Here is a 16,095-nt window from a genome sequence, read left to right on the forward strand (position 1 = left end):
ATGACTTTAACTGTGGCAGGAAACCAGAGAGAACCCACTGCAAACTTAGCCAGATTGCAGATTTGAACCCAAGACCTTCTTGCTGCGAGGCAACAGTGCTAACCACTGTGCCACCGAGCTGTTAATTTAGTCTTCAAATAGGGGAACTATGATTACAAGGCTTTATATAGAATTTTAAAAACCACAATAAATAGCTGAGGCATATACGTAGTGTATGTATGGCTGTCTGTCTCTTCTAACCCCAGTGACTTTCCTGTGGTTTGGACTCTTGTGTGATCTTGTGAATTTTGTGAATCCAGGCAACTAATCACTCTTACTAGAGTGTATCATGTCATCTCAACAAGAATAAATTAAGTTGCTGGATTTCATGCAGATCCTACATGATTTCATTACGTTCACCACAGAAACATGAAATTATTTTGTTCACATTACAAGTTTGAATTTTGTAAATTCCAATTTCATTTTTTTGAGTGTAGTCTATTGTCATCGATAACAAATCACAATCACGTTTGCAGGTGTAGAAATCTCACTGCTTTAGACTTAGGTATTTTAAAGACACAGAACTGTGGTATCATTTGCATACATCTATCTATCCAAAGTCACAATCTGAACTATTAGGGCACTGAATGTGAAAGACTCCACTAAGCTAAGTACTCAGGTCACTGTCTCTGCCTTGGTTCAAAGCTACAATCTTTATATTTATAGTTAAATATAAATGTTTGCTAAGTTAAAAGACTTTATGAGATTGGTGGAGTGCAAAAGATGTGCAACCGGATTGAAATTATGTAAAAATATACAAAAAACCTTTATCCACACAACAATGTAGAGAGAAAATGAGCATTAGTGACACATAGGATAATTCAACCATGCATACACACAATTTCAAGCCTGATCTGGAAATGAAAAATAAGGTGATGCATAATTTAACAAAAACAAAACAGACAATTTCACAGAGCATGCATCTTGTGTTATTTTTTGTAACATTTTTTCCCTTCACATATTGACCCAAACTCAAAAGGTGTGATTTGATAGATTTAATGTAACGTTCCTAAAGATCAAACCCAAAACATTTTGGGTTTGTAAACAAATGCTAGTTATATAAGCAAGAAATTATAGCTCTGCAAGGATGGAGAACACTATAATTTGAGGATGGAAAGGTTTTATACATCGTCTTTATTTTGCTAACTGAAAACGTTAAAAAATGACACAAGTTCTGAAAACAAAACCTTTTTTTAAATCACAGAAGTAACAGAGAATGATCAATCTATGTTGTTTCTACTGATGTACCATGATTGATTTAATATATAGATTGTATTGCAGCGTAGTTTGTGAAACAATAAAGTTCAGTCTGCTGAACTGTGAATAGCAGACTGTAGCTGATAACTAGCTTTTGAAATACAACGCTGGAAACAGTGACATAACATATTGTATATATATATACAAATGTCGAGGGGTATACGCATGTGCATGATCTGATATCATCGTGTTGGTGCTGCTCCTGGATCAATAAAACAGGTTGGTTTAGGTTCAACATTGTGAGTGACCAATCACATTGTAGTGATGTCATAGATTTGCAAAACACGTCACACGACACAGCAAACCACAACACTAACCATAAACCTAACCCTGACTATAGCCCTGTAACCTTAACCCTAAACACAATCACATTCTAACCCCCCAACCCCAAATGCCCCTTTTTTGAATTTCATCGGCAGTTTTTTTTTCCCAAGTTGCAAAGCTATGACAATGTAATTGGCCAGATGCAATGTTGATCCTGGACAAACAGTATTATGTGTAACAACACAAACGTGATGATATCAGACAGACCATATGGATGTAGTCATTTCTAACTTGAAGACAGCCCAGAAAATCCAATCTGTTGGGCTCTTCTGCCTCTCCATCTGGCAAGATGCATGATTAAAAACTGTCAACCAATCATTCACCTACCTATGATACTGCTTGGTGCATATTTGTTTCAGAAACAGAGACCGTTTTAGTTATGTTAACAATACACACAATACACATTTTTGTGATAAATATGGACTAAAAGTGTAAGAAATCACTTTATTTAGGCAAAGAAAGATATTAGGTATTCCCAGCTCGACAAACACTACACCTGTGTGTAATATCCCACAACCACTGACATTTTGCAACTCTGTTGTGACACCGGGACACTTGAAATCCAGCAGAATCGAAATTTAAAATGCAGTTGCCAATCATGTCTGCACCGAATGCAAACCGCATCGTGCCGAATTTAAGATGCTGGGCTCTGTTAGTGAGCTTTGTTATGGCGGTCCCATTGATATCATTCCACGAGGGGGGAGGAGACTGGTGTATAATCACCAGACAGCAGTCATCACTGTGAGGAGAACTGGAGGGCAGCAATTTTCTCTCTGCTGTCTACCTTCTCACACACAGTGGTTGACACTCTGTCATTGCCTGATAAACATTTGGACTGATATGTGGCTTTGTGCACACATTATATGGGCATAGCAGCACATGCTGGCATATACAGTCATGAATTTAGGGCGCACACAATGCTGAATAGTGAATAGTGGACACACATGTGCAAATGCAATTGGTTTCTGACTGGCAGGTGCAGTCAGACACACACAGACTGGGCATATAGCCATGTCAGCGCAAAACTTGTGACTTCTTTTTGTCCTTCACAAGTTTGGTTCAGAATGATAAGAATGTGCAAGTCAGCCCTTTTTGTCTAGTCAGACTGAAGGATGAGAAAGATTTCACAATGTAATGGCAAATCCATGAGTTTTAATAACTATGCTGGATAAATAAGCGTTTCTGTAGTTTCTTATTTAGCATGTATCCAAGTTGCTTATCCATGTTTACCCCTCTGGATTTCTTTGTTCTCTGACATACAGTGGATTTTAGAGATGAGCACTTGTCTCATTAAGTGTCTGCTTTCTGCTGATAACAACAAGGGAATACTGATCTGCACAGCACTGTTTAAAAGGCAGACAGTGTTTCATGTTTTTTCTGTATCAATGATGCCATTAGGGTCATGTCAGGTGGAGGTTATGTTCCATTGTATCTGTCTACCTTTAATTCCTGCTTCTTCTTTTCTTTAATATCTCAGCCATAGATTTTCTTGTACAGAGATTATAGGTTTTTATCAGAGCCATATATCTTTCAACTCTATAAAGTGTCCTTCCATCTCACTAAATGTGGCTTGGTGAGAGTAACATTTGGAAAATGACCACAAGCAACGATTTGTCAAAGTGTGCTGGCTGGTGTGCTCAATACACTTTCTTCTTCTCTACAGTAGCAGAATTACAGTTGAGTGTTCGCTGACCTAATGCAATAGAGGCTCCATACGGACAGAGTAATGTGATTTCCCAGGCTTTTATTCTGTGTCTGCTGCTAGATAGAGAGGAGCCCCGAAGAGATGCCATCTGAATTGGGGATGGCTGTCGGAGAGAGGCGGCCATTGAACAAGGGATGGAAGGACATAATGCATGTGATGCAAGCTGCAGCCTGGATGTGGACTGCAGACGAGAAGGACAGAGGAAAAAGGCAAGGACTCACTGGGGTCAAGTGATTATTATAAGGCTCTCAGTGAAGCATCACTGAGCCTTTGGTATTAACTGTGCTGCTAAATAAGAAAGTACAGAAATGCTTAAATATCGAGCATGTGTTGTATTGTGTGTGTTGGTCATCATAAGTTAGAGCTGTAGTGGCACCTGCTGAGCTGTCTAATATATCCCAAAAGGTTGATTCTGTTCATCTGGACGTAGCGTTTTCAATGGGAGAAATGTTTCGTCACTCATCAATGCATTAATGCAATCACAGCATTGTAGCCATTCCCCAACTCTCTGTGAATGGCACTCATGGCCACTGATCAGTGGTCTTTGATCAATGATCATGACAATTTCCTTATTAATGATCAAGGAACTGACCTCACAGTCCATTGCTCATTCAATGGGCTGGTTTCAGTTATTGTGCAAGTATGTACTGTTTATAAGATTGGGGAAACCTGCAGTCAGCTGAGACTGAAGAAGTCACTTGGATGAGTGATGAAACGTTTCTCCCACTGAAAATGTTACGTCCAGATGAACAGAATCAAACTTTTTGGGATTTACATACCCGGGTGATTCAGCATGCGGTCCCAAGCTTATCAGTCCCAAGCTAAATGGAGAGTGACTGAGACTGTTTGTTTTTTTCTTTGCTGGTTTTATGTTCGGTTTCTTCGATGGACAAAAGATGTTGATCAGATTTTAAAAGATTTTTTAGAATGTAACTAAAGGCTCTGCACATTTTCAGTATATCTTCGAAACATATGGTCTGGGAAAAATATTCAAAAAGATTTGATTGTTATAGATGAGCCCAAGACAAAAGATGTTCCACAATAGTTGTCTTTATTAAGACTGAACTCGTTTCCACTAACAAATGCCTGCAATACGTTAAAACCAAATGAAATGTGTAAGACCTTTCATTTTTGCAACAATTACAGAGATAAACACTACAAACTAGTGCACGTAAACAACAAAACAGTTAAAGGGAAAAAAAATTCACAGCCCTGTTAGTAAGCAATGCCCAAAGAAAGATATTCATAATTTTAATGTTGCCGTTTGGATTTTGTGTTTGGTAAGAAAGGACCTCACGATAATATTTAACTACTTTAAACATAAATAAGACAAAAACAATCTTTTAAAATTGGTTTTGAAAAAGTGGAGTATGTCATATATTCATGGTCTAAGACAACTATGTTGAAAGCATTGCCTACTGTTTGAGTATAGAGCGTATCAGTGTAATGTGGTGTTTTACTGCAAGTGTGAATGGATTAAGATGTATCTGTAGTTTAAATGCTGCTGGTGAGCAACTGCATATAAAATATGGACGTATAGTACTGTGCAAAAGTCTTGAATCACCTCTCATTTCTTTATATTTTGCTCTCAAGGCTCCAAACTTTCTTTCTGTCATGTTAAGAAGTAATCCTGAGCAATAGTTCTCCAGGCTTTCTGCAGATCAGGTTTTTCTTTGGACGTTGGCTGTTTTGTTTTCATTATTTTTCAGTCCAGTCCTTGTACCTGACCATTTTTAAAGCAAATATTCTTTTGTTTGTTAAGCCACTTAACACTGACCTAAAAAAGAAATCCTTAACTCAAGTAATGAACCACTGTGTCCAAAAACATAACAGACAATTTAGCAAAGAACCAAAATATAATTTTAAATTGTAACTTTAGGCACTTTTTAGTAGCAGCCTGTTAAAAAAAACATATAATTTGTTCCCATTACTTTAGCTTAATCTGCAAAAAATGACCAGAAATAACAGTTTGACAGATTTAAAATAGGATTTTTGTGCCAACAAAGGGAATTCCAAAAGAACTATTATCTGAAACTTGGCATATCTTGGCATGGGGTGCAGTGTATCCTTAAAATATGTGAGGAAATTGGTAAAGTGAAGGAAAAACACAAAGTAGCAAACCTAAACAAAACTAACTACAGCAGATGAACAGTATCAGTGAGTCATGTCCTTAAGAAATAGGAAAAAATACAGGAAAGAACACAGGACCTAAAAAATACATCTGGCCCTTCAGTTTATCAATTTAATGCTTGCCTCAACAGAAATGGTCTCACTTTCAGGGTCACTGTCAAGGAGAGGTAAGAAAAGAGGTATAACAGTGAGTGTCCACAGCCATCAGTAAAACACAGTGAAGGCTCTGTCATGGTTTGGGACCGGCGGCCATATTTATGCTATATTAGTTATGCTTGCATATGTTGCAATAAATGGTTCTACATATTTCCTATTTTGCTAGCAAAATGGAGAGAAATGAGGAGTTGCTTGAGACTTTTTGGACAGCAGAAGCTGACCAATAAAAAAAATAAATAAAGTAAAACATAATGGGAAATAGAAGAATGTTTTCATTTCGTTCTCTAGTCAAAGCGAGTCAAAGCGAAGTATGAAGAAGGTTATTTTTTTGCGATTGACAAGTCATTATGGTACTAGTGAGCAGTGTGGCTCTTTTATCAGTCTGATCCACCCCTTATGACAGCTGTCCTCCTGCTTAAGGCTTGACATGGTGTTTCACTAACCAATAGGTGATGCCAGAGTGGCTACATCCATCTTTAATTTTCAACCTATGGTCAGCATTCAAAGTGTTTTGCTATCCCAGTTTATAAAACAAATTTTTCTGAAGGCTTGTGCAATGTGTTTTGTTGCCACAGAAGAAATGAAGCATTAAAACAATTTTATAGCGCAGTATCTGTAATCCAGAAATGAATGAGGGAAATGCGGCTCAAAAAGGTCAGTCTGAAAAATGCCAACTACATTGACAAGAGACACAAAGCTTGATTTTACACATTACTCTAGTTCATTTTTCAGTTGCACAGGAGAAGAGCATTGCAATGAAGAATATTTTCTCCTCTGTTATAGTCATGGTGTTTGTAACAACATCATATCAATAAAAAATGTCTTAGTTGGGACAGATTGCAGCGTTTAATAATGCAATATTTTTTCAAAATAAGAGTGGAGATTGATTTGGTTTAATACACTGCTAGCCTTTCCATTTTTTCTATGACATGGGCTACAGTTTGACAAAATAATAATTTTGCATTATTAGATATTAAGTAGATAGTCAAACTTCCAGACCAACAAAGCAGCTTTCATTTGTGGCGACAGCAAACAATACAGGCCATTAACACTAACCTGTAGTAGACTTTGTGAAGATTTTTGCCACTAGTCAAACTAATGTATAAATAAGATGTCAGCTGGTTAGCGTGGTAGAAAAAGTGTCTTTTTCATCCTACTATCATGTCGGGTCATATGTCCTCCGCATAAATGTGGAGGTGTTATTCCTGCTTAGAGAAATTTTCAACGGCCTCTGTGAACTGATAAGGACCAACGCTTGTGACCTGATTTTAAAATAGCTGGTAATGGGAACAAGAAGCTACAAAACACAACAGAAGTCTAACCAAGTAGGCCCTTCAAGGTCAGTATGTGACAAATAATAGAAATAATGCAAATAATGGAATTAGCATTGCCATTAAATGGTGTACCCAGTACTCTCACATTTCTGTGTGTGCAGGAAGTAACATCAAGGGAACTGATACATTACCCAGCACATCAGGATATGTTGGTGTGTTTATGAGACCTTTTTTTGGCTTGTTTGTTTCTCTCCGGTGTGGCTGCATTTGTGGATCGAAAACAAATTGTGACCTCAGAGTCTAGTTAACATAAATTGTATTGGTCTTTGCGGGGTAATTTTAGGAGGGAATCAATAAAAATGATTTTTTTTTTTCCAGCAGCACTGATGAAGTTTAGAATAGTACCTGGCATTTGAGCACAGATCTAATTCACGTGTTTTCCAGGAAGATAATCCTGTTGGTTATTGTGTCTCACTGTTGTATGCCCGTATAAATGTATAGACTTATTTCTGATGCCTCACCTTGGAAGTTTGTCTTGTAAAATTCAGACTTGTATACATATTCATGTTAGGTTTATCCTCTGGCTAAATGTGCCATCTTGTAGGTCACTTTCTTTGCCTTGTCAGCTAATCTGTTGCTGGCAGTGTTCCCATCTCCACTCTCAATCACAAATGTGCCCTCAAGGCACCATGACATCCACACTGCTTGTTAACAGTGGGAGCCATAAAGAACCTCGCCTGCATCAATATTCTCATATCACTCCTTTCTGCTGTGCTACAAACCAGACGCCGACAGCTAGAGAGACATCTGATCGAGGTTGTGTAATCACTCTGGTAGCCAACACAACTGTGCTCTCGGGATTTAAAGGGCTCTTCAGTTTTCTACCATACCTGATGCAGCAACGGCATGTGAAAAGTTCATTACAGAAATGTACCATGGGAACAAATGGAAATGAATTTGTTTGTACCTTCATGTATGCATGGAAATGCGATGTGTGTATCCACATCACAGATAGAGTCTAATTGTTGACCCTGGGATTGAAATGAAGTAGACCGCCACAGTAGCTGAGGGTGGTTTTACATGCTGATGAATATTGTTACTCTGCATCCAGATTTGGTATTAAAGTGCACATCAAATGTATTAAGATGACAGTATTTTTTTTTTCCTGCAGATTTTTACTTCAGAAAGTCTTCTGCAGCTGAATAAATAAATTATTCTGAATTATTTAGGGCAAATGTGTCAACTAGACACGTTGAGCCAAAAATACAAAGCTGGCTGCATCATAAAATAAAAACACATTTACCGTCCTTTCTCTTTGATAAACAATCAAAGGCATGCACTACTGGTAGTTACACGCAAGCATGGAAGAAGAACTTCATTGTTGTGTATTGTAAACAAAATCTTTTATTTTCCTTCATGATATTTGCAGTGATCCTTTGTTACAGTCACGGATTTGCTTATTTGGAAAGCATTGTCGTTTGGCTGCTGTTGTTAAGCACAGACAATTCGATAATACAACAATTTCCCTTCGGTTAAGAAACTTGTGTATTGAAACGTTATCTGTGGATTATTGTGCCATCGAAAATAAACACAATGCTTGCTGATCATTCATTCAGCGTGTTCAGCATGTGCTCGTCACTGTCACAGTCTCCTGTTCTGCCACAACACAATTCATCAAACGAAAATAAGGCAACTGTAGAATTTCCATTTGGCTCAAAGAGGTGACCGCTAACGCGAAACAGATTTTTCATAACACCTGTTTTTATGTCAGACGTGATGATGAGAACCGTGGCGTTCTGTTGCGTCTGAGAAATGTGATCTTGGTCTTTGTCGACTATAAAAGGGGTGTTTGTGAGCGGCAATCTCAAAGGTTTTTTTTTTTTACGCTTTTAGCTAAAGCAATAAAACATCCACAACTTCCAATACCTATGTTTCCACATTACATTTGACCTGTGTGTGTTTTGGTGTGGCTTCACGCTTATTGTCTCATTTAAGTGTGAGTGCTCTTCCTCGGCAATAAGGTCAGTGGTCACTGGTGATATCAGGGTCTGGTGTCAGAACGAGTTGCACAGTGATGAATGGGAGTAATCTCACAGCTGTTACACAGTCACAGACATTTTACTCGGGGGAGGGGAGAGTACGAGTGAACACAAAATTTATTATAAATATACATTTACATAACAATTTCTATGTCTTTGTCTCTCTCTCTATCTCTCTCTCTCTGTCTATATATATATATATATATATATATATACTTTGTTTACCCTATTCTGTACATGTATTTGTATGTACACAATGTTATTTATGTTGCTACTGATACAAAAAGCCATGCAATATCTACAGTACAGTAGACAGTATATCTATGAAACCTAGTTTTGTTCTCAATAAATAGTAATAAATAATCTAACTCATGTTGTTGTATGTTCTACTGCCCATAACATTTACATTACTGCTTTGGATTAAAGTTTTCCCTTTTTCGTCATGACCTGATGTCAGTTTTAGCTGCTTTGACTGTATTTGCTGATAAGATGATAAGTTCCTTCACTCCACATTCTCTGAAGATAAACATTTCAGTTGGGCGTCTTTGTCCTCAAACGTCACCTTTTTGTTCCTCTTTGGGTCAATCCAAGAGTTGTGAATAATAGCGTTATTGGGGGTAGGGTCCGCCTCAATTATTGACACCACTCGCTTCTTCATCTTGCTTTTCAAGACTTTCTGGAACTTCTGCCTTGTGAAGGCATAGAGTAGTGGGTGAAAGATAGTTGTCCCATAAGCCATGACCAGGAAGCCTAGTCGCAACTTGACCATCAGGTCACTGAGGCCCACGCTGAGGATTACTGTGTTTAGTACCGTGATGGGCGTCCAGCACAGCAAAAAAGTAGACACGATGAGGAGGGACATTCTGAAAACTCTCTTTTGGCGTTCTCGTCTTTCCCTGTGACGTTTAACTGCCCTGCGCAAGGCGATAATGACGGAGACGGAGGTTCGCATACCCAGCGTGGGATTACGGGTGCCACTGCTCTGCGAGCCGTCTGTGGTCTCTTGCTGGGTTGTCATGGTTGTCATGGACAGACGCTTTTTCCTGCGAGCTTTCTTCTTCTGTGAAGCATGGAAACGCGTACCAATGCGAATGTTGAGCGCTTGCAGGATCTTTGAGTAGGTGATTAGCATGACAATTGCAGTAAAGAAGAAAATAGGAATCTGAGCAAGCAAGTGGTAATAGAGGCCAAGTTCATTGTAGTACTGGTTAGTGGGGACCACGTTCTCCACCAGTGTCTGGTTCTGCTCTGTGTGGCCTTGAGCAAAGAAGCCCACCTCAATAAAGGGTACAAGGAAGCTAACAAAGGATAGCACCCAGATGGTGGCCAGCAGGGCCAGGGCACGACCCATGGTCAGGACTCTGTTGGCTGGTTTGACAGAGATGTCGTAACGATCAAGGGTGATGGCCAGTACATTAGCAGCAGTGGCAACACTAGCGAAGGAAACACAGGCTTCATGGAAGCAACAGACGAGGGCTGTGTCTCCTTCCAGGGAGAGTAGGACCACCACAATGGTGAGAGGGATGCAGCACACGCAAACCAGTACATCCAGCACATGGAGGTTCATAGTGACGATGTTGCTGACGGAGCTAATGAGGTTTGACTTCATGCAGTAAAGGGCAAGCACAGTGAGGTTGGAGCTCAGGCCAAGCAGGATTTCTAGCATGAGGAAGCCTGTCAGGGAGACCTGAAAACTAACAGGATATAGGCTGGGGGTCGCTGGACTCATGGTGCCGCTGATGGGCTCAGTGTTGTCGGTGACCGTGACGTTGCTCATGGTGGCTTCTTTTTCAGGGCACATTATCCTGTGTGTAGGGAGTGAAAAAATATATATATATATTTATGAAGTGGAAAAGGAAATGACGGGTTTTTGTTTGTGCATCTGTGGGAAGTTCCATTTAACACTTATGTGATAACTCTTATCAGATAAAGTTATCCAGTAAGAAGGAAGCGTCAGCATTTAAATGAGAAATACCAAGAGCACACACTTAAATAGAGCAATGATTTTCTTTCCTGTTATGCCCTGAAGATTAGATTGTCTCACTACGTGATTGGCATGACTCCTTGGTAACTATACTGTCTCAGTGATCCTATTTCAGGCTGTTGCATCTACACCGAAGTCATATCACAGAAACCCTCGACTGAATTCCAATGTTTTCATTTTCAAGATTGCTTGGTATATTGTTGTTTTGTCAAAACCTACTTGTGGCACAGTGTAGTTCTGAGCATCTACTGAATAACACTTTATAACACATTATATGTTCCTTAGTAACTAAACTAATCATTTTTCACAGCATTTTCTCCATTGCAAAATTATGAATTATAGTTTATAACAAGAGGACTCTGCCAAACAGGGATGTTTACATTGTCAGACTTCCAGCTATTAGAGATGCACATTAAAATACTGAGCGTCTATTCAGGCTAATCAATGGATCAAAGAAAAAAAGCTGCTGGCATTTGGAAATGTCATAAAATTGTTGTTAGGAAGAAGAAAAATTATATCTTACTCTAGGATAAATCATAACAGCTTATTAGTGCATGCATTATTAAACTCATCTAGCCAACCCCAGTCAAATCTGAATATGGTTATTAGATGACATGGAGAACAACAAATGTTTCTGTAATATTTACCCTTGCCTCCAGCACTATCTGAACACCAGAGCGGTGTAATCAGGCCATAGAGTCCATGTTAGATCCACAGAGACGAGCATCGCATCCAAACATCGCTTGTAGAAAAGTGCTTCAGTTCAACTAGAGCCCCGAGCGAGGCTTTTCCTTTTACTGCTAGTCCCTCCCAGAGAGGCCGAAAAACCTCAACTGTCTCACCAAAGATGTCAATGAGTTGTCACTATTCTCCTTTCTGACCTTGTTGGCAAGAAAGCTAAGCAATTAGCCACCTGTATCCAGTGGATGCTGGGGAACATAGGCTGATGTCTTCTAGGCTGATTTTTTTTCTTCTCTCAGATCTCTGGTTTGATTTGGTAATGCTGAGATAACTGATAGATGAGCAGAGCAGGGATCAGATGTCTGAGCCACCTCCTGTTTATAGTCGCATGATATTCCCAGGCAGGAGAGTCACGGCCAAGCAAGAAAACAAAGAAACGCAGACTCTCTTTCTTCAGTGCAGTGCTAAAATGTACTGCTCATAACATGAGCCTTTTTGCTTCTTTTGTATACAGTGAGAAAATAGCAGTCAGATATTTGTGTATAAGAAAATAGTTACATCCATATCCATGTCTGGTACTCCAAGAAGTGCAGTTGTCTGTCTGCCATGCAGATATTTCCGGTGCACACCACAGTAATGTCCCACATGTATTTGGGAGAGGTCAGAGTGTCCGGCCAGCATACAGGCCCATGCTTCCCCTGGGAGTACTAATGGAACAGGCCTTCAATCGCTACCTTTCTCATTAGTCTCTGTTCTCTTGGCTCCAGCTGCCATTGACTGAGCACAGATCTCCAGTTTGTCCCACGACATGCTTAAACCTAAATCACCGGAGATGGCATGACTGTAGCGTATGTGTATCCAGTCACAATGACATATGTGAACACTGTCATTTGTGATTACCAGTATTTAAAGGTACTCAAGAGAGCTGGGGTGGGGTGGGGTGGGGGCTTGAGTCTGCAATTCAGGCAAAGGTCATTATCGTGAGGTAGCGGATGTCAGTTCACCAGAGAGAGAAATTGCCTTTTAGATTTGTAAAGAGATCCCAGACAATAATTAGTCTTTAGGAGGCCGGATGTGTAAACGGTAACATCTACATGTCCTTCAGTTCCACACCTTTCATTCACAGTGACCTAAAGAGACAGAGAGAAAAAGAGAGAGGACAGGAAAATGGATAATAACGAGAATAAGATAAGGACAGAGAGGGAGTAGAAGGAGAAGAAAAGTGTGGGGGACGCATTAGTGAAAGTAGACATATCCTCAGCAGAGAGGCGACAAAGAAATTCTCATTAACAAAGCAGCAAGCCTCTGATGTCTTATCGTGTTCCTGTGCAGAACCTGATGCACTTGGTGAACGAGACAGTAGCACTAATAAAGGGATGCACAAAAGCCACGGAGTATTTTACATCTCATCGTTCTGTTTTGAGATTCAAGATTAACTGCAGCGTTATCTTGTGATTTGTGTTATGCATGTACATATTAATATAGGAAAATGCTTATTAGGATGCTACTTGTGCAGCAACAGTGTTGGTGACATTGCTGTTGTTGCATTCTCACCAACGGCACAGACTTGCTTAAAGCTTTGGTGGAGTGCGATCTGTTGGGAAACTTGCCACAGAGACATGGATGCCTCCTCGCATGCCTCGATATGTGATCCATATAATCTCTCTGGAAGAACACGTCTGTCACTCTTCAAGGTTGCAAAAGTGAGATATATGCCTTTACTTGTATACCAGAGTGCCATCATAAATGATCGTTCCTCTGTAGCACGCAAGACATACAGCACAATTTTAAGGTGAACAACCAAGATTTCATGTTTAGTTTCTTATATCACAGAGCATAGGGCATGTGCTTGTTTGTAAGTAGGTGTGTAGCAGTAAGACACAAGTGTGCCCACAGTGGAATACACGTACATTGCAGTGGATAAAATTGAAAAAAGAAGAAAAAGCCTTTTAGACAATTAGCTTCCTTGAATTGCCCATTAAAAACAGAATTGGTTTTATTTAGCTACTAATTGGTTTAAGCAAAACCAAATGTTTCTCAATTAAAGTCCTCCAAAAAACACATTATGACTGAAACTGTTCAGGAAATTATATTTGTGGTTTCTAATCCTGCACAATTGTTCTAACAGAGATGTTTGGTCCCTCATTAATCTTTGCTGCCATATACTCTCTTCTCGGCTTAGCGCTGTAGATCAAAGCAATAAGTATAGAGTGCCCCATCACAGCACAGCAAAGCTCACCATGCAGAGTAAACACAGATGCTCCTGAGCTGGTCTGTTCACCACGCTGTCCCCTGTCCTTCCACCTCTGCAACAATTCGGTGCGACTGACAGAAGCTGCTGTTTTTCTCTTGCACTTCTCCCAGCAGGAATCCAGGACTGAATAGTGATGAACATACAAGGGTCACACAACTGACAGATGTTCTTTCCTTCCTGAGTACCAGACAGAAGAAGTCCAGAAAGATGAGTCTGGACATGGATGTTGGTGGGATTCCCCTTTTTTCCCTCTTTTACTCATTTTACTTTCATCCATCCATGCGCACTGTGAAAACTCCTTTAGCCACCCAACTCTCTGTTGTGATCGCTCCTTCTGTCAGGATAGGAGTGCAAACCATCACACTCCTGGTATCTCTCTCCTGCTCTGCTCCCCTCTTTCTCCCTCACTCCCTCGATCCCTCCCTCTCTCTCGCTCTCTCTCTCTTACTGCGGAGGTTTGCAGTGCTCTCCCCGTCCTGATTGGTCTTCTGTAATAGGCTTAACTCTTTCCTCTCTGGCAAGGGGAGGTATTTCCTTTTGTTCTGATGCTCTCCTCTTTCCCTGTCAGTGATTGTAGCATTCCATGTGAGCCTGTAGTGAACAGTGTGGGATTTAAAAAAAAACTACTACACTTATGCACAGGGACTTTAGATGTCACTGCGCTAATCACACATCCTGCTTCAAAAGCAACCGGGCAGACTTTCGAAGCAAAAACAGGGGTAATGCATCCAGGATGATGTATTAATTAGCTGTGTCACAATATAATGAACAAATAATGCGTTAGTGTAGACCGTGGAAGGAATGATGAGGATGGAGAGCCAGAAGAGAGAACCAATATTTCAGCATTGATTTTTGTGCACAGGTCTAATTTTGCATGTGCAAGTGAGCATGAGAGACAGCAAAGCTGATAGAGAAGAGGTAAATTCTACGTGGGGGAGAAATGGATAATGCAGGAAAGGTAGAATTCAGAAACAGGAGATAGAGTATTGTGGGCTCTGATTGATAGTTTCAATTAAGTTGCTTTGTCAGATCAGTGAGAGGTTGACCACCCTCTGTTTCTTTTTCAAGTCTCATTTGTCAGGTGCAGTTATTGTCAGAGGGCATCCTGGTACCTGACAGCCTGCAGTAAAGAAGATGAAGCCATTCTGGCATAGTGACTTGAAAAGAGCAATTAGCCCACACTTAGATTCAAAATTAGACCTTTACAAATGCGTTCAGGAGAAGAAAATCTGGGAATGCACAGCATATCCAACCTTGAGGTCAATGAGGTGAAAAAAGAAATCTGCAGAAATCTGTGGTGGTCAAAAGCTCACCAAAACTGGGCAGCTGAAGATGAAAAATACACCTAAAATTAATAAAGTGATTGTTTGCAAAAGCTTAAATCTTTCAACCTGCCTTATATCAGCAACCACGAACCACCATGTTCGTGGTTGTGTGCGATGGTGTGGGAAATGTTTTCTTCACTCACTTTAGGCCCCTAAAACCAGTCAATGAATATGTAAATGCTTATCTCGGTATCACTGATGAATATGTGTCTTAATAGCCCCCTGTTTTCCATCTTCTAATGGCTATGCCTGTCGTGTTATTACACTATATCACGTTCCAAAAGTTGTGTTAATATAGTTTTGTCAATATAACATTGGAGACAGTAGCCTATTAGGCATGTGCTCTGAAGATCCAGATTCAGCATCTTGGATGTTGTAGAATTGAAACATTTTTAGGATGAATGTGTATCTAACACATCGGCAGAAGGGACATAATGCAATAATTTTAATGGACTCCGGAACATTTCCATCATCCAACGTTGAGAGCTAAGGGAGAAAGAGGGGTTGGTAAGTGCTCAGTAAGTGTAGTAATTGCACGTTATCATCTGCCACCTACTTTTCAAGGCATTTAGAAATTTTGGTATCAAAGGTCTAAATAAGACTACGAATTACAGCACCCAGTTTCAAATAAATCAGTCACTCTATCAAGTATCCATCCATGCATCTTCTTCTCCTTTTATGTCAATATTTCACTAGCTTGAGCACTTCAAAAGTGAGGATTTTCTGATTGCTCAATTTCAAATTTACATTGTTGTCATTGATTCGGTCTGAAAACCACAGGTGTGAAAAGGTAACTTGTGATGACAGTTTTTTTTAAATATTTTCTGACATTAGATTGGGTAAATTTTTGTAGCCAACTATTTGTAAAGAATTATTTTGCCAATGTAATGCGGTGCCTCTTTCATTTTTATTCTGTTCTTCTGCTAG

The 16,095-nt window shown here is 39.8% G+C and overlaps 1 protein-coding gene across 1 annotated transcript; it reads right to left on the bottom strand.

Moving 5' to 3' along the window:
* Window positions 1-933: 933 nt before the first annotated feature.
* On the bottom strand, window positions 934-14,232 carry LOC102790036 (G protein-coupled receptor 22-like). The gene is made up of 3 exons (XM_006782593.3): window positions 13,829-14,232; window positions 11,556-12,719; window positions 934-10,729 (listed from the first exon to the last, which is right to left on the bottom strand). Exon 3 carries the CDS (start codon window positions 10,723-10,725, stop codon window positions 9,427-9,429), a length of 1,299 nt encoding a protein of 432 aa, XP_006782656.1. The 5' UTR covers window positions 10,726-10,729; window positions 11,556-12,719; window positions 13,829-14,232; the 3' UTR covers window positions 934-9,426.
* Window positions 14,233-16,095: the final 1,863 nt, after the last annotated feature.

Source organism: Neolamprologus brichardi, chromosome 7 (genome assembly GCF_056152115.1).
Source record: "Neolamprologus brichardi isolate AB-2024 chromosome 7, ASM5615211v1, whole genome shotgun sequence".
In the NCBI taxonomy this organism is placed as follows: domain Eukaryota; kingdom Metazoa; phylum Chordata; class Actinopteri; order Cichliformes; family Cichlidae; genus Neolamprologus; species Neolamprologus brichardi.